Below are 23480 nucleotides of genomic sequence, written 5' to 3'. Positions count from 1 at the left end.
AAAACTTTTTTCTATATCTATCAATTAAGAATATGACAAAAAGAGCATTTTAATCAGTTGGGAAAAGAACAAATAGTATTGGAAAGAACCTGGTGGCCACCTGGGAAAAACTCTATCTATGCCTCTCAACTCACACTAAAATAAACAGCAGATGAGTCGGTGATTTAAATGCTAAAAAAAAAAAAAAAAAAAAAGGAAATCAGGAGGCACTAGAAAAAACAATGGAAGATTTTTCTTCTCCTTTTTTAGATTTTTTTTTTTTTTTTTTTTTTACAAAAGACCTTTTTAAGTATAAGACAAATCCCAAAAGTCATTTAAGGCAAAACTGATAAATCTAACTTCATTAAAAAAAAAAAAATTCCACATGAAAGAATCATAAAGTTAAAATACAAATGTTAAAATAAGGGGGTTAAATGTGGCACCTCATATCACAAGACTTATTTCTCTAATATATAAAAAATTCTTATAAGTAAGTATGAAAAAATATCAACAATAACCCAATAGAAAATGGGCAAAGCATATTCAAAGACAGTCATGGAAGGAAATACAAATGGCCCCCTAACACACAGAAAGGTGCTCAAACTGGCAGAGACCCAAGATTTTGTTAGTGCTCTGTTCATTAATTGTGACAAACGTACCATCCATATGTAAGATGATAATAATCGGGCAAACTGGGTGTGAGGTATGTGGGAACTCTGTACTATATTCACAATTTTTCTCTAAATGTAAACTATTATAAACTTTAAAAAAATAAGCAAAAGACTTAAATGGATACCTCACAAAGGAAGATATTAAATTGGCCAATATGCACATGAAAAGATACGCAACGTCCTTAGTCATCAGGGAATTACAAATTAAAACCACGAGATACTATTTCACACCCACTAGGATGTGAACTGAAATTGTCATCCACTGCTGGAGTTCTCTTTGAAGAACTGTGGGGCAGTTTACTTTGTAATCAACCCACAGAGACAGGATGAACCTCCCACCCAAAATATGGTTTGCATATTGAGACAGATGACACACACATGAATCAAGAGGATATGGAAAGATTTATAATTCACATAATGAGACTTTTTGGGGAGAGTTGGGCAGACCTCCCAAGCTAGTTCAAATACAACTTGGGAGAGCGGGCGGAAAAGGAGAATAGCTTGAGCTATTGGTAGTTAGGAGGTGGTGGGGCTTTGGTGACAGCTGGAGTGTATATGGTTTGAACTCCCTCCTGATGCCAAAAGAGGAACAACTTGGCTTTTTTATCAGCTTGCCCAGATGTAGGACAGAAAGGGGGACAGAACAGGTGGGGCTTAAGAGCTGTCATCAGTCTAACATTAAAAATGGAGTCAAACTCTGTTAGTTTCTTATCAAGTTGGTTGTCCATCTACCCACCCCATAGTTCCGCCATTCTACTCCTAGGTATTACCAAGGAGAAATGAAAACCAATTTCCACAAAAAAAGACCTATACGTGAATGTTCAGAGCAGCCTTAATTGTAATAGTCAACTACTGGAAACAACCTAAATGGCCATCAAGAGAAAAATGGATAAACAATTGGCATACCCATGCAACAGAATACTTATTCAGCAATAAGAAGAAACAAATTATAATATGAATGAACCTCAAAAACAGTATGCTAAGTAAAAGAATCTACAGACAAAAGAGAGTATTTTTATTATGTAATTCTAGAAAAGGCAAAACTAATTTATAGTGAGAGAAAGCAGATCATTGGTTGCCTTGGGACTGCTGTGATGGTGGGAGTAGGGACTGACTGCAAAGGGGCATGAGGGTTCTTTCTGTGGTGATGGAAATACTTTATTTCTTGATTGTAATGGTAGTACATGAACATATACAATTGTCTAAACTAGCCAAATAAGAATATTCTTAAAACAGGTATACTTAACTGTATGTAAAACATATCTCAACAAGGTTGATTTATCAAAAAGTAAAACACTGTGTTGAGGGAAAGAACCCAAACACTAAAAAATACATACTGTCTGACTACATCTGTATGAAGTCCAAGATCAGGCAAAACAAATCTATGGTGACAGAAATCCAAAAGTGGCTGCCTGGGGTAGGGGGTGGGTGCTGACTGCAAAGGACACAGAAAAACATTTAGGGTGTGACAGAAATGTTCTTATTCTCGTTTTGGGTGATGGATATAAATGTATGTAATTGTCAAAATATATTAGGTTGAACATTAAGCTATACCTTAATTTTTAAAAGTGCTTTCCTTGAAAACAAAACCAAAAAATTCCTTTTCTAATCCTACAACTAACAAAGACAAGAAAAAGAAAAAAAATCAAACCTTGTTAATTTTTTAATCATGAGAAAAATAGTAAAATGAAAAATCAATCCAAAAGTTTTGGATCTAACAAAATAGAGAATGTGCAAATGTAACTAAAACACAAAAAAAAGGAACAATGTTAGAAATGAGAAAGTGCAAATAACAGATGAGCGCTTTATTCTGTTATAAATTCAAAATTTCACTGAAAGTCTTGTCAGAAAATATTATGAAGAATATCTCATGGGCTTCCCTGGTGGCGCAGTGGTTGAGAGTCCACCTGCCGATGCAGGGTACACGGGTTCGTGCCCCGGTCCGGGAAGATCCCACATGCCACAGAGCGGCTGGGCCCGTGAGCCATGGCCGCTGAGCCTGCGCGTCCGGAGCCTGTGCTCCGCGACGGGAGAGGCCACAGCAGTGAGAGGCCCGCGTACCGCAAAAAAAAAAAAAAAAAAAAAAAAAAATCTCATGAAAATGTCAAAATATAAACACAAAAACCACAACCACCACTACAAGAAAAGCAAATTTGACCAATGACCATAGAAGAAACTGAAAATGTTTCTTAGGAAGCCTCTACATACCTATGCATGCCTGCCAAAAATGCTTAACCTGAATCTTAACGTGAATCTAACCACAGCACATAAACAAGAATTACTATTTTTAACAATGCATGATAAAATTTATGGAGAGCTTCCCACTCTTCTTCAATGTCCATATCTAATAAGTCAACTAACCAGAGGGAGAAAATAAGACCATCATGAAAGGAGGAACTAGAATGTTACTCCTGTCAGAACTCTTGTCAGAGTTCCCCAAGCCATTTCACAAGTGACTAATATTTTCAAGTTGACTATTAAAGATATGGAAGAAAATAATATAGAGAGAAGGCAGTCTTCTCTGAAGAATACAGCCGTTTACTTACCATCTTCTGCTAAGATCTTGGCTGCATCTTTATCCTCTTCCCACTTCCCAGTCACGAAGCAATCTCTGATACTGTTCATAACCTTATACAGAAAAGTCAGCTTAGTTGACAGGCTCCAATCATTCAATAAATAACTGCTTTGAGAAACAGTAGGTGACAATTTGCCTTTAAATACTTTTCAAGACAGTTCTATGGATATTTTCATTCCAAGTGGGCCTATGAAATAACTTTGATGTATATAGTATAACAACAGATATAAAAACATTAATATTATAGCATTAACCAGTGGATAGGGAAAATAACGTCAGCCCAATGACTTCATAAGTAAACAAACAGATATTTACTAATTCTTTAATCCAGACTTATCATGGCTGTTTGAAAACGTAATTCCTCTGCCAAAGACAAAATGTCTTGTATGAGCCCAACAGTACAAAGAGTATTGATGAGGCTCCCAGTCCCAGATCTGCCAGATCATCCAGTACACACATGTAGTGGATGCTGGATGCACCTCTCAAATACAGGCTAAAACTTGTACACAACTCTCTATTTCAGACTGCTTCCTGGGGAACCTGACTTAGGACAGCACATGTCAGTCACTGCCAAGGGCTCAAAAGCACACATAAAGAAATCTTCACATGGGTCCCGGCTTTCAATCACATTTTGATCATGATTCACATTTTTCAGATACAACCTCACTCTCAAAGAGTAGCCTTGAAGCTAGCACGATTGCAATGGGTGCAAAAGCAAATCTGCTCATTTATTCATTCCTTCATGCCTACAATCACTCAGTATTTACTGAACATCTACTCTGTGCCAAGAAGCTTTGCAGGCACTGAATGGCAAACTGTTCCAAAAGATCCTTGCTTTCGTGAAGCTTAACAATTGGCTTAGGGGAACCAGAGACCAAATAAATTTTAAAAAATAGACCCTCCAAGATAAAAACCCTCAACAAACTTAGAAGGGAACTTCTTAAATCTGATAAAAGGCATCCATAAAAAACCCCACAGTTAACATCACACTTAATGGTGAAAGACTGAGAGCTTTCCCCTTAAGATCAGGAGTAAGACAAGGATGTCTCCTCTCATCACTTGTATTCAACATTGTACTAGGCGTTCTAGTCAGGGCCATTAGGCAAGAAAATAAAATAAAAGGCATCCAGTTTAGAAAGAAAAACTATCTCTATTCACAGGTGGTATGATCTTGTGTACAGAAAACCCTAAGGAATCTACTGAAAAACTATCAGAATAAATGACTTCAGCAAGATTGCAAGATACTAGATCAATATACAACAGTAGGGCTTCCCTGGTGGCGCAGTGGTTGAGAGTCTGCCTGCCGATGCAGGGGACACGGGTTCGTGCCCTGGTCCGGGAGGATCCTGCGTGCCGCGGAGTGGCTGGGCCCGTGAGCCATGGCTGCTGAGCCTGCACGTCCGGAGGCTGTGCTCCGCAACGGGAGAGGCCACAACAGTGAGAGGCCCGCGTACCGCCAAAAAAAAAAAGAAAAAAAAAAAATATATATATATATAAATATATATATATACACACAATAGTAAACTTTATTTCTATACACTAGGAATGAATATCCAAAAATGAAATTCAAAAAACAGTTCCTTTTACAATCACATCAAAAAGAATACTAGGAATAAATCCAACAAAAGACGTGCAAAGCTTGTATTCTGATAACTATAAAACATTCTTGAAAGATCTAAATAAATGGAAAGGCATCCCATGTTAACAGATTAGAAGACTTGGTATTGTTAAGGTCTCAATACTACCCAAGTCAGTGCAATCCCTATCAGAATCCCAGTTGGTTTCTTTGCAGAAGATTCTGCAAAGAATTCTTTGATTCTAAAATATAGAAAACCCAAGGGATCCAGAAAAGACAAAACAATCTTGAACAAGAACAAAGTTGGAGGATTCACACTTCGTGATTTCAAAACTTATTACAAAACAATAGTAATCAAAATAGTATGGTACTAGCATAAGGACAGATGTATAGATCAATGGAATATAATTAAGAGTCCATAAATAAACCCATGTATCTACGGTCAAGTGATTTTCACCCAGGGTGCCAAAACAAGGCAATAGGGGAAAGAACAGACTTTTCAACAGGTGCTAGGACAACTAGATATCCACATGCAAAAGAATGAAGTTGGACTCATCTCACACCAAATACAAAAATTAACTCAAAGTGTATCAAAGACCTAAACGTAAGAGCTAAATTATAAAACCCTTACACAAACCATAGGAGTAAATCTTCATGATTTTGGATTTGGCAATGGTTTCTTAGATATGATACCAACAACAACAAAAATACAGAGAAATTGGACTTCATCAAAATTTAAAACTTCGTGCTTCAAAGGGCACAGAAAAGATAACCTACAGAATAGGAGAAAATATTTGCAAATCATATACCTGATAAGGGACTTGGATCCTGAATACATACTCAATGATAAAAAGACAAATAACCCAATTTTTTAAATGGGAAAATAGTATGAATAGATATTTCTTCAAATAATATATACAAATGGAAAACAAGCACATGAAAAGATGTCTAACATCATTAGCCATCAGGAAAAGGCAAATCAAAACTGCAATGAGATATTACATCACGCCTCCTAGAATGGTTATAACAATAAAAAACAAGAAAAACAACAGGTAATAACAAGTGTTGGTGATGTTATTCCAATGCGGAGGACTCAAAAGCTATATATACTGCTGGTGGAAATGCAAAACGGTGTAGCCGCTTTTGAAAAAACAAAAGGGAGAACATATAAGAAAAAAACTTCAGGGGACTTCCCTGGTGGTCCAGCAGTTATGACTCCGTGCTCCCAATGCAGGGGGCCCGGGTTTGATCCCTGGTTAGGGAACTAGATCCCGTATGCTGCAACTAAAAGATACCGCACACGGCAACGAAGATCCCGCGTGCCACAACTAAGACCCCGCACAGCCAAATGAATAAATATATTTTTTTAAAATAAAGGAAAAAACTTTAACTGTTTTTAGTAATCATATTAATAGAAACATGTGTAATGTTATTCTGACACTTCTATGTATAACTGGGATAAAGCAAATAATTACACAATTTTCTAATTTAATCATCTTCAAGTTCAAACAGGAACTAATTCTACAGTGGAAAAACAAGAGATATAGACAGAAGATAAAAGAGATTAAGTAAGAAGCCTGTAGTCCTGACTCTGAATTGAAAATGTATGTATGAATTTTCCTATCTCTGGTTACTGAAAAGGCCTAGAAACAATGACCGACCCATAGCAATGAGTATACATAGACCTAGACTGTGATGTTGAAATACCATTTTGTACTAAGAAAAATCAGGACTTCTTATGGCTGTTTCCAAGTCTGGCATCAGAAATGTACAAGACGATACTGGAACACCTTATCATATCAGACAGCAATGAAGCAACCTAAGGACTACTAGGATCATGTCAAAAGGACTCAGGACCCAATTTGAAGAGACTCTCACTGGTCACATATGCGATAAATATGATCATCAGCAAGGATAACAAGCGCAGTGAAAGGAAACACATCAACTATATTTAAATTCATGAGTTAAAAAAAAAAACTTAAAAAAAAAAAAGAGTCACCTTTGGGGAATCGTTCTGAAAACTGATAAAAATAATCAAGCATTTATACTGCTTATATGGAACTGGGTAACCAAATAGTAGATGAGAAGTTTCTCTTTATAGAAGTATTCCAGCTAACAAGAGGAATTTGAACAAAATATCACCATTTTACATCCTTAACAAATTAATGGATCTAGGCATTGAGCATCAATAGCTAACATCACAAGATGATTTTATGTGCCTCCTAATGAAAAATCACCACCACCTAGGAAGCAGTCTTGCCAAAAACTCTGAAAACAAAAAACGAAAACCTCAAACCTAAATCTAATCAAACTTCTAGATGCATTGTCCAGAGGGTAGCTACAACATGTGGTTATTTAAATTCTAATTAAAATTAAACAAAACTTAAATAAAATTAAAATTTTAGTTCTTCTGTCTCACTAGGCACATTTAAAGTGCTCAATAGCCACAAGTAGCCACATAAGCCAATTCTTTACCCATCACCATAGACAATTCTATTGATATTGCTCTGTACCAATTTATAGGAAATACAGAGAAGAGTGAAGTCTGACAGGCCGCACATAGGGATGCCCAGGAAATCCAGAATATGAGAAACTCTACACATCAAATACTTGGTTTCTTAAACAAGTGAAAAGGTAAGGAAAAAAGAGATGGGTGGAGGGGAATATTGTAGATTGAGAGATTTAAAAGGCATAGAGAAAAATAAACAAAAATAACCCGGTAAAACTAAACTTTGGTGTTCACTGATACACACTTGAAGGATGAAATTATAAAGAAAAGAAGGAAATGATTACCATAAGAGTCGTGATTCCTTCTGCAGGGAGGATAGGCCTATGACTAGGATGGACACATGGTGGTTACAGAGGTACTCACCTAGTAATCCATTAAGTTAAACAATTACTTTTATGTGGTTTTCTATAATCTGTATTAAATTTTACCCAAAAAATGCTTACATAAAAATCTCGTAAAGTGCACAAGTGCTACCCAGTGAATTAAAATACATAATATGATAGTCACTGGGCCTCCCTGAGGAGTGACATTTCAGCTAAACCGAATGATCAAAAGAAGTCAGCCTTGGGAAGATCAGAAGAACATTTCAGAAAAGAAAACAGAAGACAAGAGGTCTAAGATGGGATTAAACCTGGCAAGTTTAAGAACTGAATGAATTCTCTAGTGTAACTACAGGGCGATGAGTGGGGGAAGAAAATTTACCAGTGTCATGGATTCCTGTTTGCTTACAAATAGGAGAAATTATAAATGTTAACTCAGGGATACTACGTATCTCCTAGTTATAAAACACAAAGTATCTCAAATGTATGAAAACCTACGTGCAATGCTTCAAAATAAAGATTAACAATACTATTCACACTAAGAGTTGAAAACTAACACACCATTGTAAAGCAATTATACTCCAATGAAGATGTTAAAAAAAAACACAAAAAATAAGAAGCAAATAACAGGTAGGCAATACTGAAATCACATAATCTTTTAAAAATATTCCCTAATTTTCTCATAAGTCAAACACACTATTTATATTCAGCCTCACCTCCTCTAAATCCCAATCATGGGGCACCTCCACATGAAATCTGGAGCAGTCCAAAGAGTCAGCCTTGTGCTTACACTCGCTGGCAGACTGGCTGACACGAAACAACCCTCCGAGCTCTTCCTTGGTATCACCATCTTCTTCTTCGTTATCCTCTGTCACTAAAGAGACCACCATGATAGAAAAGTGAGAATAAATCCACCCACTAGAGGACTAGGGACTGAGGGTCTCTGTTTGCAGTAGGTATGGTGTGTGCCCCTGAGTGCATCACCCACAGACACAGAAAGGCCATGGAACTACTGCTGAGCAGGAATGGAGGACATCTGCCCTCCTGCAAGGCAGCAGCAAAGTGTCCATTGAGGAGGGAGAATACTGGGGGATGGGGCAGGGAGGGGACATTTAAAGACAGAGCTTTCAATTATAATAAAGAGTTTCTCTTGAAGAGTGCCGAGTCTCTAATCACTAAGAGTACTTAGACAAAACCTGAATGGAAGTCAGTAAATACCAACCCCCGATTCCATGCTCCTACCTCACATATACTCCTTGGCCTTGTTCTAACCATACAGTAAATAGGGACCACAATATCAGGTTCACCACTTTATTTTTTGCATTACTGAGTCAAGCTCTTTCCAAAAAGAACATATAGACAAATTTAATAAAATATAAAATCAGAGGAGAAAGGCGAAAGGAAAAAACAGAATGAGTAATACAGAGCACTCATTCTCAGAGAGGAAAAAACACCTTTTCAGGCAGAATTATTTTTCTGGTACTAAATTCTACAAAAAAATTCATGAAGGATTTTCTACAGGGGGTACAAAATGGCATAATGAAGACTATTCTTATCAAAAGTTTTATGGCAAACCCATAAATCTACTTCGTACGACTGATTTACGGTCCTCATGAGCTGATGATTAAAAACATCTGCCAAATATAAACTATGACGCCCAGGAATATCTTATGGATATCAAAAGTACCACCCAAATCCTCTAACCAATTTCTTCATCTCCTTTTCAGAAAGTAGTCTAAGAAACTAAAATGTTTCTAGATCTGAACCAGAGCTCCTTTACCTGTCCCATAAATGAGCTTTCGAAGGTTTGGAGTTGTTTGTTGCTGCCTCAGAAAGGCCTCAGCTGCCTTCCTGGAAAGGTCTTCCTTCCACTTGAGGGCACCTGAAAGGACCAACACAGACATCAGTTAAGTCTGTTTGTCTGTCCTCTCTGCTTCAAGCTCATCACTCATTCATCCTGAAATCCTTTAATGAGGTGTAATACTTGAACAGTTAACAAAGTCTCCAAAACAGCAGACCCCCAATGGTAGACACTCTATTTGTAGAACATTTTCAGTGCCAAGTTTGTAACGGCAGTTAAATTAAATTTAAGCATACCTGAAGTCTCTGCGGAATAGTCATTTTCTTCCTTATAATCTTCCTCTCTGAGTAAGTCTTCTATATCACTGGTCTCATCAATTAAGCTCTCTGACCCCAGTTTCTGACTACTGACCACTTGAGAAGGCTTTGGAAACTTTTTCCTAATAACCTCTTCATTTTCTGAGTCCTCCTCCTCTGTACTGAGAGAGTTTTCTTCAGATTCATCTTCAGATGCAAATGCCTCTTCAGCTGTGCAATGACCTGAATCTGAAGTGGTGAGGGTTGCTTTTTTCATTGTCAAAGACTTCTCCAGATTCAAACTATCACTCAGATCATTAGTGTGTAACAGTCCTGGCTTACCACCTTCTCTAACAGCTTTTGATTCTAAAATATCCCTCTCTTCCTCTGCAGTGGAATCCTCTTCTTCAATGCTTTCATCAGCTTCCTCTGTTGCTTCTTCTACTGAGCTTCTCTCAAGGTCATCATCACTGTCAGCAAACGCTGGCAAATCCACCTCAACGTCTTCTTCCATCTCAAGTTTTTGCCGTTTGATACCTTTACCAGACATATACTGTTTACCAGTCATTTCAGCATCTTCCCCCTCTTCTGTTTCATCATCACTAGAGCTATTTTCCAACCTGTCACCTTCAGACATTTCTTTATCATCTTCATCATCACTATCTCCGGAATCATCTTCTTCATCTCCAAAAATGGCTTTCCGACGCACTCGACCAGTTTTTAAATCCACCTGCTTTTCCTCTTTTGGCATCCACAGCCTATATTAAAGAGAAAATGCAAAATAATTCTGTTTGTACAATAACCAGCTAATCTGCAAGTCAATAAATATGCAAAGAAATAGAAAATAATGTCAAGGAATGGCTTTAAATGACATAGCATATAAAGGAATGATGTGATAAATACTGGAATAGTTAATAAGCAAACTCATGCATATTTCCATAACACCACTCTACAAAAGAACTTGTAGAGAAAATAAAGAGATAAACTTTATTAAAAAACGTCTAATTTTAGAAAGAAACTGCTCAAAAGGGAAGTGAGTGCTTAACAGATCTTTTAGAAGACCCATTAGTTCCAAGCTTGAAACAGATGATCCTTAGAGAAATGGCTGACTGCAGGTCCAAGACAGGGAAAGTACAAAATAAGCCTGGAACATCCTGCCGTCAGAAAGCAAAAAGTGCTCAAGCACTAACAAGGACACGCCAAAAGGACACAGAAGACAGACTGAAGGGACAATATAAGCATCACAAAGAGTAATGATAGTAATGGGATAATAACAAATATTTTTTTAAAACTCCATTCGTCAACAGTGATACTAAAATAAAGGGGTGAAAGCTCTTTGTTAAAGAATGCCAGCTAACGAATGAAGAAGGAATAACTAAGAATATTCCCATTTTGAAATCACCAATGCAATGCTTGATAAAGAAGAATCATCAAGATGCCAAAAATATGGGATGAAATAAAAAACTATCAAGCTATTTAATGTAACAGTATTATATAAAACTGTAAAAAAAAAACAATTAGAAAAATACTAAAAATTGTACTAAAAGAGAATGGATATGTTTGAATACATCAATAATAACAAAATGATGACTATATATGAGGAACTATATAGAAAAAGGAAATGTTCACAATATAGATATAAAAATTTTACCTGTATTATAACTGTAACTATGTTAGAGTACCCATGTACACAAGGATAATTACAGGAATGCTCAAAAATGAAAAGAGCTAATAATAATGATCATAATAACAGGGATCTTTTAGTGATACTTCTTATCTGTCAGGCACCATGATAAGTAGCTTATGTGCACTATTGTGTTTAATCATCACAACTCCTGTGAGATATCAGGAAATTAATTGATTTCCTCAAACTAGTAGGCCCACTGCACTTAATTACCATGCTATACCATCTGCTAGTTAGGGGGCAGCAGATGATTTTTTCCAAAAAATTTTTCCTGCTTTTGTATATACTTATAATAAATGATAAATCAGATGATCTCAATCATTTTCAGACTAATTTTTATTGGCAGTCATAAACCACTACAATAAAACCAAAATACCCACTATGTATAAATATACAAATTCCCAACCCAGACTGATAATAATTCACATAAGCCCTATATTAGTGGAAATTAAGCCACAGGAGATATTACAACACAATCTAAGTAAAAATTTTAGAGACAAGGTATGTGGCTTCTGGACAGCAACCTGAAAAAGTTCCCTGACTCTGCTTGTTATTTTGGCCATTAAAATAAAGCCAAGTGGCCTCAAGACTCCTAAGAAACAAAAGCAACCTATGGAAAAGGTTTTGTGAAATTTAAGGAATATTCTGAGTTTGTTAAAAAACTGAATCCTTCGTATGATTTCAAGAAAATACTTCCATGTAATGTCACATAAGTAAAGAGCCCTCAGAAATACAAGCATGTACAAAGCAAAAAGCAAAACCAAACAACCTGGAATGAATCCCACCAAAACGTTTTATGATGGCTGAATGATGTATGATATAACCTTATGTAATATAATTTTTTTTTTAAGAACACAAAAACAGCACACTTACCCTTGATTATCTATATCCTCTGACACCAGTGGTTTGGAATCAGAAAACAGTGTCACTCTACTTGAAGCCATCTTGGCATCAATAGTGGAATGGGTGGAAATGAGACTCTGGACCAGTTCATGGGTGGGCCTCACCTCCTCCTGTCAAGGCCACCAAGAAAGGGAAAGTGAGGAATGCACAAGGATTCTGAAGAAAAATACACTGGTTTCAATCAGTTTCCCAAAATTACCTTAAACACAGTTCCTGAGAACCTTTCTTACTGCCTCAAAAAAAAAAAAAAAAAAAAAGACGAAGAAAAAGAAGAATTCTTACAAGGCCTAAAATTGATCTCTGTCCTCATTAAACTTTTCCAAAGTGCATGGGGTATACAGTCTGATAACCTAAATACTGTGTTGCCAATGCTACAGAAAGCATTTACAGAAAAATCCCATTTCAGAACAGTCAAAGAAATAAAAATCTGGAGTCTATTTTTTAAAAATCTGTTACCTTTGATACAAAAATTGCACTTCAAGGAATTTACTGCATAAAAAGACCCCTCCCAGTGGGCAAAGCTGCATGTGCGAAGGCACTCACTATAGTACTTGCTCAAACCAGGGGAAACTGGGACTGAGCCCCATAGCCCTCCAAGGATTGGTTCAGTAAACAAAGTTTATCTATACGATGAAATACTACACAGCTATGAAAAAACTGAAGCAGTTCTATGAATACTAACAGGGGAAAAACAGATTCACATATTCTTAGGTGCCCTCAAAAAGTTGCAAAAGCATTTACAGTTGGATCCCATATAGCAAATACTATTTCTAACACACACACAAATACCATATATATGGTATCTGCAAATAATATATAATAATTTAGATATATAATCTAAATAAATATGTATATGTTTAGAGAAAAACAGAAAAAAAAAAGAGAATGACCAAAGAGAGCTGGAAAACATATTGATTTTATATGATGAGAAATGGGAAGTACAGGCACCAAACTGCTTCCAAAGCTCACATTGGGGACATGGGATCCCCTGTGTGTCTCGGCAGCAGGGAGGTATGGAGGCTGTGACTTTTACTTTCTGCTTGGTGCAATTTAAGTATTTTGAACATTTACAATATGCACTGTGGCCTTTATCATAAATATGACTAAAGATAAAAAGCTTCAGTAAATAAAAGGTGACTACATAACTTCCCGTGACTTCCCTCTCACCGATTCCTGGAAGCCATGGCTGCCCCCAAGGTCAACATAGACCGCATCTTTGTCATACAGCACACCACCAACTCCAGAGAAAGGTGCATACACCAACTTCTCCTTCTCATTTAAACAGCGCTTCTTTTGCTGTTCAGGAAGGGCACAGGGGTCTGGGAGGAAACTGACGTCACTCACAGCAAAATCTCCTACACCTGGAAGACAGACACAGGAAGATAGCTTCAGCTGACAAGTGACTGGTGGCAGAAATGGCCCACGGTCGGAAGGCTTCAACCGCAACAAGGGCACGGTTTGACACTAGCACTGTATCTCTTTAGCTAAACACCATCAGAGCAGAGGAAATTTGGTCAACTCAACACCTTGGGTGGCCAATGCTGAGTTAACTCTTAAAACCTCCAGGAAGATGGCTCTATCTTGTTTGGCCATTTTTCAGTTTTCCTGAGAAATGAAGTCATCCCAAGAGTTTTACAAATATAGTATATTTTACAACAAAAGGATACCTGGTATGTGAATTTGGCTTTTATTTTTCAAGTGTCCTCCTCTTAGATAACCATAAAGAGACACCTTTCGGTCACACTTGATATTTGTTCGAATATCTTCTGGGTTTGTCAAATCTTCCATCCTAGAGAAATAAAACCCAATTATATGGCAGAAATAAATGTCATAGTTCTTGTACCTCTCTTCACATTTCAGTGATTCATCACATTCAGTAATCCACTACACATATTGTTTAGAAAAGTATAGAAAATACAGAAATAAGGGAGCAGAGTTCACCATCTACCAGGGGCAAAGGGAAAAACACATGACTGCATCTCTCTCAGGCTCTACAGGATACACATTCCACAAGCAAGACACCAAAAATGGGAAACAACATGGCCCTGGAGTTGAGGAAAAGTAGAGAACATATCCAGAAAAACCATTTATGGAAGAAGATTAAGCTTTGACCTGGATTTTTTAGTGTGGCTTGGATTTTGGCAGGTGGAGAAAGGGTTTTCCAGGCTGACAAAATATATGAAAAAAGCATAAAGGAAGGAAAGCACAGGGCACATCTGAGTGACTGGAGCACTACAGTCCAAAGGCAGCATCACTGAAAATTAAGGATAAAAAAGCAGGATGGGGCCCACATCCTGTAGCCTTAAATGCTTCAGAATCCTCACATTTTTCTAAACATTTCATACTTTACTCCTGAAGCCACAGCATCTTTAAGTAATGATACAAAAAAAGTAGATATTTTCCATCAAGTACATTTCTCTCACCACTATTCAATAATAAGACAAAATAAGCTCTATTATTGTTCTTTTCCAAACTTTTTAGCCTTGAAACATATGGGTCAGGAAGAAAAAGTTTGCATTCACTTTTTACCTGTCTGCCAGAATATAAGGGTGAGAAGTCTGCCATGTAAGAGGCCTAAACTTCATAACTGTAATAAAACGGCCCAGATTGTGAATTTCTTGGTTTTGATATTCTCCGTGTACCATTCCAGAAAGGTAAAATAGCTTGGCACCCTAAACATTAAGAAAAACAAAAAATTAAATTTCAATGAAATTCTTGTCAACACTGCACCAAAATAAAGGGCTTTAAATAAGAAGCAATCCTAAGAAAGGGAGACTTCTATTGACCCACTATGCCAATGCTTCCAGAACTTCTCTGGCTTCTTTCAGGACTCATCTTTTTAGGGCTTTGTATGGACAGAACTGCAAATATATTTAGTTTCAAGTCAAGCGGTGGCATCTATCTGGAGTATGGATACATAAGGGACAGTGAGGCTCCAGGGCACAGAAAATATTTTATGACCGATGGGACACAACACAGTAGTATGGGGGAGAGGAAGGAGTGGCAGTATGTGTGCGCTACAGTTCCTGGTCCTGTAACAAGGAAAAACTTTGGACAAATTCTATTAAATTACAAATCCAAAATACTTAGAGCCAGACACTGCCTGGTGCTGGGGGATGCAGAGACAAATGAGACACATCAAGAGGTCCGGAATAAAGACTATCTCAAGGAAATATTCTAGGGACTATGAACAGATATAATAAGGAAACTAAGGAGGTGATCCTGTAAAGATGTTTGTTAATCTCTCCCACTCATTCTATTTTTAAAGGATTAGAGTGTTAGTATTCAATAACTAGTTCGCTTCCTACCGGGTAGACTTCTGTCCAGAACCTGTGTTTTAGTCGCTTCTTTGTCTTCTTCAGTTGCTTATTATATTTAAAGGAATCTAGGTGAGTGAGAACACCCATAATTTTAGGAAAGCCATGTACTTGACAGATGTTTAGGAACTCGAATGTTTCCATTTCAAACCCAAAGCTGGCATCTATAAGCATCAGAACCTAAAAACAGAAGACACAATTTCTCAAGGAGGCTACCCAAAATAGACCATCACCGAACTATGGCTCATGAGCCAAATCTGGCCCATCACTTGTTTTATAACTAAAGTTCTATTGGAACGCAGCCATGTTGACTTGTTTACATATTGTCTACACCTACATTTGTGCTACAACCACAGTTCAGTGATTGCAATAGAAACTGGGACCTACAAAGCCTAAAATATCTACTATCTGGCCCTTTATAGAAAAAGTTCACCAACTCCTGCTCTAGACTAAATCAAATGATTATTTAGGGAATCACCATGATAGAGAAAACACTATCCTTTGACTTGCTCTAAAAGGCAACCTTGACACAGTCTCAACCATGTTTCAAGAATGTGCATATATGAGAAATAACTCAGAAAGGACCGGATCTAATTTGGCCCTTACCTGAAAAGTCCTCACTTCAAGAAATAAAATTTGTTTGTTTCTTTGTTTTTTGTGGTACACGGGCCTCTCACTGTTGTGGCCTCTCCCGTTGCGGAGCACAGGCCCCGGATGCACAGGCTCAGCGGCCATGGCTCACGGGCCCAGCTGCTCCGCAGCATGTGGGATCTTCCCGGACCGGGGCACAAACCCACGTCCCCTGCATCGGCAGGCAGACTCCCAAACACTACACCACCAGGGAAGCCCAAGAAATAAAGTTTTTTGTAAGGTGTTCTTAAGCCAAATAACAGATCTCTAACAAGGAAACCAAACAACAGATCTCTGATATCCAAAAGAATGGGAGGAAGTGGTAATCAATGAAAAAAAGCATCAAAAACATGAAGAAAGCCAAACATTTTTGTTTCAATCTCCTCAGGGGAAAAAAAGTTTTCCACTGGGAAGTATGTAGTAAGAAAGCTCTACCTTAGAAGTTAATTGGTAACATGCAATTGCTCAGAAACTAAAAAAGTCTACCAGTTCAGAACTGAGTCAAAGGACAGTCATGGATGGTAATCTGTAAGAAAATATAAGTACATAAGACCAATTTTTAAAATTTATACTCTTCAAACATGCAAAACAATTTCATAGTTGATTCCTAGCGACTTAAGACATCTCTGTCCTCATCTTTCTGTAGCTAACTAAAAATAATTGAAAAAAAAGAACAGAAAAACTTAATCTTTGATTAAACTAGGGAACATTCATAATCCTAAACCACAAAATACATGAAGGTGGACCACTGAGCATCATGAGGAAGCATAGCTGTGTGGGCTGGCTGTGGAGTATTCCTACACCCCATTTGATACCATGGCGTGACAAGTTGCAAGCAATCAGTTGTAGAGTCAGAAGAACAGGTGGGTGGCAAACAGTCCCTGAGCTGACAATCTTTGTCGACTAAAGATAAGTAAAGCCTCTATTACTCCTCCAATGTTCATACATGTGCAGGCACGCACACACACACACACACACACACACACGCACGAATCCATGTACTGTGTGCCTTCACTGTGACTTAGGAAGCTTTATGACCCAGAACAGAGCAATCAACATTAAGCTAGGCTGGGCTTCCCTGGTGGTGCAGTGGTTAAGAATCTGCCTGCCAACGCAGGGGACACAGGTTCGAGCCCTGGTCTGGGAAAACCCCACATGCCGTGGAGCAACTGGGCCCGTGCGCCACAACTACTGAGCGTGCGCTCTAGAGCCCACGCGCCTAGCGCCCACGCACCTGGAGCCCATGCTCCACAACAGAAGCCACCGCAATGAGAGGCCCGCACACCGCAACCAAGAGTAGCCCCCACTCGCCGCAACTAGAGAAAGCCCGCACACAGCAACAAAGACCCATTGCAGCCAAAAATAAATAAAACAAAAATAAAAAACATTAAGCTAGGCTAAATAAATAATGGTACATACAACAGAATACTTAAAAATAATGAGGTTGAACTTAGTGCTTATTTTACACCTCCAAGACATGCTAAGTGAAAGAAAGCAAAGCACAGAACGCTGTGTATGATAAACAGTGTGTGCTTTAAAAGGGTTATATGTCTATTTATATACGTATCTGGAAAATACTGCTGAGGGGGACTGAGAGACTAGGGGTCAGAGCAAGGAAAGCAAAATCATGCATCATGCATACCCTGTAGCACAGTTTGAATATCTTACCAAATGCATGCGTTCCTTTTTAAATCTTAAAAAGATGTATATGAAAGGCATCTTTCTTAATATGTGTATGCTTTTAAGATTAGTATACAATATATGTTACATAAAAGAGAAACTAATGACATGCTGAACTATTTCAATCATTTCAAGTACACAAGATTTAATAAGTTTATACTATTTTGTGTTGGCAATAACACACTTATTTTTATTAATGGCAGCATTACATATTCAAAATTTGAATGGTACTTATTTTCTGATATTAAGATGGTACAACTGTAACATCTATATTAAATTACTTTTTATTTTAGTTTTAGGAGACATCCTGAGTCAAAGGGTAAAATCTGTAGCTCATTGTCCCAAACAGCTCTTCAAAGGTGTTAAAAAAAAAAAAAAAAAAACCAACGAGGTATCCGTTACCCCACACTTCCTAATCAATACGGTTTAATTTTTTTTTTTCCTTTTTGGCTTATTTTTGCTAGTTTTTTTTTTTTTTTTTGCAGTACGCGGGCCTCTCACTGTTGTGGCCTCTCCCGTTGCGGAGCACAGGCTCCGGACGTGCAGGCTCAGCGGCCACGGCCCACGGGCCCAGCCGCTCCACGGCATGTGGGGTCTTCCCGGACCGGGGCACAAACCCATGTACCCCGCATCGGCAGGCGGACTCTCAACCACTGCGCCACCAGGGAAACCCTATTTTTGCTAGTTTTAAAGGTAATTAACAGACATTAACATTTCTGTAAATGCAATCAAGGCTGTACAATTTCCAGATGCTGAGTGCAGTATAGATTTTCTATTATAAACTCTGACAACTTCTCAAGGGTAATCCATGAGATTTTTTACCCAACATGGTAAAAAGATCCATATTTTATCATAATCTTTAAGAACAGAGTTTCTGGCACCAACAAGAGCAGAATTCTCATCCTCAGAAAAATTGCTTAACTTCTGGGAGCCTCGACTTCATCATACGTAAACTAGAGATAACACCTACTTACCTCTAAGGCATACTGGGGAATTAGATGAGCTAAATTTGTAGAAAGCTGTTAGCACAGTGCCTACTAGGGTCCAAGAAATGGTCCTATTATAAACTTGTATGTATGTATGCATATCTTAATGAGTTTTTATTAGCTACATTCATTAAAGGTTTTCTCTGACCTACGGTCTACTTTTAGATTTCAGAATACATTTCATTATGCACATTCTATTTTTACTATAACAATTATTGTCATCATCAATTCAAACACACCTTTTGTATCCCTGATGATACTCATCATTTTTTTAATAATCTTAAATCTTTCTTCCCTTCAACATGGGATAAATAACCTATCACATTGCTGTAAATCCCCATCAGAAACCCATGCTGCCCCCAATGACTTACCAAATCTGCTACTTTAGCCAGATCAATCATCATGTTAATGTCACATCCACATTCAATAATGGTGAGTCTGCGCTTTTTACCTATAAGTGAAAAGATGAAAATTTTACTTTTAAAAAGCCTTGGAAAAAAATCTGTTAACTCTAATTATTATTTTAATTGCATCTAGTAAAGCACCTTGTACATTCACAAGAGTATGCCAGAAGTTCATTTTTATAGGAGAAAACTGATCAAATAAAGTAAATATCAAATAAAGTAAATTAGTTTTCTTGTTATGTTCTCTAATTTTAAAATAATATCAAAAGCCCACCCATAAGAATCAAGTGCTCAAATAGGTAAAATTCCAACTGGAATGGGCAGACAAGTAGGCTTCATGATGGCTGTGATCCTACTGTTCGGCAGTGGGCCAAAGCTTCTATCTCTATCAAAGCTTCCCCTGTTCTCACTACAGCGAAAAAAACCCTCAAACCTAATGCAACAGAATGTTCATGGAGCAATCATTATTTCTAAATTAAGCTAAAAGAAATCAGTCAAAATGATGGGAATGCCTTAAAGAAAAAGAAAAGCCTCAATCCAACTATATTATTACTATGAGAAGAGATTTCAGATTCTACCACTGCCATCTGGGAATTTGTTTCATCCTCCCTCAGACTTTAGAAACATCACCATTTCCCAGAGCAGACAAGTTCTCACAGGAAAAAGAAAGGAAAAACTCCCTCACTTCCACAAGAACGTGGCTTCAGGAGGGCAAACAAGTGCACCTGGTACATAGCAGGTACTCACTATCTGTTAAATGAAGGTGCTCACCATAATCAAGCCAGCCTGCCCAGGCCTGCCGCGGGCAAATCCATACAACAGTTACAATAGGTATACATCTACACCATTATTATCTCTGGGAATCTATCCTTTTCTGAAGCTACAGCCACCTTAATAAAAGTACAAGAGCAGTAACATGGAGTGACAATATTACTTTACCATTTACCAGTGAAGAAAATGTTAAACAAAGACATGCATGTCCCACAGATGACAACACCTGCCATGTCAGTCTGTGACAGCACCTCCTACCTGACACGATTGTTACGGGGCCTCTGATCTCTGTCAGCTTCTGCCTGGTAAAGTTCCGAATGAGGCACTGGATCAAAGTGCTCTTTCCAACTTTTGGGGGCCCCATCACCACTACCACTATTGGTGGGGGCTCTAGTGGAGTTCGATCAACCACTGGAATGTGATGCTTTTTTGTCTTCAAATCCTGAGTCCTATTTGTTTAAAAAAAAAAAAAAGTAAATTCACTTTCAAAATATAAAAGGCATCATCCCTAGAAGCACAAACTTTAAAGAGAGCAGAACAGACAATATGTGAATACAATTAGCTTGTTAACTTCTGGCGCCAATCCAAATAACCACTTCAGTAAATACATACAACACAATAGCAGAGCTGAAAACTATACACACCTTAAATCTGATTGCCTTATTAGTTGACTTTAATAGTTTAAAAAGAAAACAAGAGGCAAACATGGAGGCAGTGTACCATAATAAATAAAAGGAGAGGCTATTGGGTTAAATTTGGCTCTCCTACTAGGAGAAGTTAATTCAATAATGTTTAAAGTACACTGCCTTTAAAGTACATATAATAAGGACCCATTAAATAAAGCTGTTTAATACTACATACTCCAATTATATGAAACATATCCAGAAAATAACACAAGCACACCTGTTACCATAGAGATTGTTTAAAGTTTACAAACAAAACAAATTTTATAAAGAAAAACTCTTTTTCTCTTGGACAAAAGAACCCAATCAGTGTGCAGATGCTGGAGGCAAAGTGACGTCCACAGCAAAGACTTCTCACATTTCAGTAAAAGAAATATGACTTGCATCTCCATGTCCTTCAGAGTTGGAACAGACTCGTGAATCCAAACCTCTGGAGAGGCTCCTACTATTTAAAAAGAATAATTGGAAGAACCACTAGACTCCAGCTAAACATACCTGTGAAAGGATCTCGCCATCCGCACAGCAGACTGGACTGCAAATGCTTTGGGGTTTCGCTTCCGGGCATCTTCCTCATCTCCAAGTTGGAGGTCCTGCAGATGACGTTTCTTCTTCTTTTCAGCTTTGGGCCCACTGTTTTTCTTTCTATGTTTCTTCTGGTCCTTCGTCTCCATAGTAGCTTTTTACCAATCCACAACTAACTCTAACCTACAGTGAGTTGGGTGGGGGCAGGGGAAGCATTTTACAATCCAGAAAACACCCAGAGAAAAACAGTAAATTTCATTTACTTCTTTACGAAGAGATATATATTTATTTACCCAACAGGTGTGGAAACTGCTTAATATTATCCCGACTTTTGGCACTTCCCTGGTGGTGCAGTGGTTAAGAATCCGCCTGCCAATGCAGGGTACACGGGTTCGAGCCCTGATCTGGGAAGATCCCACGCACCGCGGAGCAGCTAAGCCCGTGCGCCACAACTACTGAACCTGAGCTCTAGAGCTCGCGAGCCACAACTACTGAGCCCTCGTGCCACAACTACTGAAGCCGGCATGCCTAGAGCCCGTGGTCCACAACAAGAGAAGCCACCGCAACGAGAAGCCCGTGCACTGCAACGAAGAGCAGCCCTCGCTCACTGCAACTAAAGAAAGCCCGGGCGCAGCGACGAAGACCCAACGCAGCCAAAGACAAATAATATAAAATAATTATCACCAATTTCACTTATCTCTATTATGCTATAAATTAGTTACCTCTGCTTAAGTTACTTTTTATTTGTCTTAAATGTCTACATTAGCACTGTCCATTTCTGCAATGATGAAAATATTCTATATTTTTCAGCACAGTAGCCACCAGCCACATGTAGCTACTGAGAACTTAAAATGTACCTAGTGAAACTGAGAAACTGAATTTTAAATTTTATTTAATTTTAATTAATTCAACTCTAAATTTAAATAGCCATATGTGACTAGTGGTTATCATACTAACTCAGCCCTAAATATCAACTGGACTAATGAAGTGGCCTCCAAACTTACACTATTTTTAAGATATTTTATTCTGAAAAACTAAATCATTTTAACAACCCTCCAACATAATAGCAGTATTACTTTTACAACTGTTGAATATGTAAAATTTTCAAGTTCTAATGCTCATCTATATGCCTTTAAAAAACAGCAGTATCTCCGTGCGTGAGATCTGACTGACTCTGGATGATGCCTGGACACCACATGGATTTGTAGAAACCCTTACAATGATTTCTGAGAGGCCCAGGAATTTATGGCCCATAAGTGGGAAACCAATGGATTAGAGAGTTCTTTAGAAAATTGTGTCACATACAATCTGCTGCGCTTGCTTGAAAAAAAGAAGGGGGGGGTCACTTCATTCAATTAAGGTACTGAATTCATTTCAGTTCGATATATATTTGCATCGGCCTATAATGCACTAGGCATTGTGCATGGAGATGGCTACAGCTGCGATCTGAACTAGTGGAAGAAATACAAACCCATGTCTTCTGTACCATGCTATAAGGGCCGCATCAGAAGTCTGCACAACCGCTGGAGGTCAGCCAGAGGTTTCCCACGGACACACACCAGAGGAAACAGAAAGTCCACATATACCAGCATAATGTCAAAAAATCCTAGCCGGGAGTCAGGAGAGCTGGGTTCTAGGAACGCTTTCACTAAACAGCTGTAAAATTCCAGAGACATTATTTTTCATCTCCACTATATTTGGGTTCCGACTTGTACTGATGCCTTCCTCCTTTTTTCGAGGTTATAGGGGTGGGAAAAGCACAATCTGGAGTCCACAGATCTGGCTCCGGTTTAAGTCACCTGCTAGGATTACCCCGGTAGGAAACGACCTCTCACCTCTCCCTGTCACCTCCCCTCCCGGTCCCGGCTCTCTGCGCGAATTCATTCAGCACTTCTCCTGCAGGTACCAAATATGTCTGCCCGGGCCACGAGGCGCTGCCCGGGGGCAGACTGTCCGGGAGAACCGAGCGAGGACCTTACCACGCGCGCGACTCGCGACCCTCCCGTAGTCCCAGCCCCGAAGACCCCACTGCCGCCGCCTAACCCAGCACGCGACCGTTACCGGGAACGCAACTGCTGCTCCTCCTCAGGCCCGCACAGACAGCGCCGGAAACGGAAATGCAACGTACCCGAGGACTCTACACGCCGGGGGGAAACAAGGAGGCCAAAGAAAG

General features: G+C 38.5%; 1 protein-coding gene across 7 annotated transcripts in view; it reads right to left on the bottom strand.

Moving 5' to 3' along the window:
• Nucleotides 1–23469, bottom strand: part of BMS1 (BMS1 ribosome biogenesis factor) — a 45902-nt gene extending 22433 nt beyond the window's left edge. Inside the window, exons 1-14 of one of the 7 annotated variants that reach the window (XM_089897475.1) lie at nucleotides 23369–23412; nucleotides 21601–21676; nucleotides 21281–21490; nucleotides 20361–20551; nucleotides 19299–19378; nucleotides 15623–15811; nucleotides 14844–14986; nucleotides 13982–14103; nucleotides 13482–13675; nucleotides 12285–12424; nucleotides 9728–10485; nucleotides 9411–9512; nucleotides 8347–8504; nucleotides 3197–3278 (exon numbers count right to left, since the gene is read on the bottom strand). In XM_089897475.1, the coding sequence (XP_089753601.1) occupies nucleotides 3197–3278; nucleotides 8347–8504; nucleotides 9411–9512; nucleotides 9728–10485; nucleotides 12285–12424; nucleotides 13482–13675; nucleotides 13982–14103; nucleotides 14844–14986; nucleotides 15623–15811; nucleotides 19299–19378; nucleotides 20361–20551; nucleotides 21281–21456 (2335 nt within the window). In that variant the 5' untranslated portion in view covers nucleotides 21457–21490; nucleotides 21601–21676; nucleotides 23369–23412. The other 6 variants (XM_022553241.2, XM_089897476.1, XM_022553242.2 and 3 more) reach the window with 6 other exon arrangements.
• Nucleotides 23470–23480: the final 11 nt, after the last annotated feature.

This window comes from Delphinapterus leucas, chromosome 16 (assembly GCF_059928025.1).
Source record: "Delphinapterus leucas isolate spDelLeu-1000000601 "Yukka" chromosome 16, BTC_Dleu_Yukka2, whole genome shotgun sequence".
In the NCBI taxonomy this organism is placed as follows: Eukaryota; Metazoa; Chordata; class Mammalia; order Artiodactyla; family Monodontidae; genus Delphinapterus; species Delphinapterus leucas.
The sequence above is the reverse complement of the archived record's forward strand: the minus strand, read 5'-3'. Positions and strand labels throughout refer to the sequence as shown.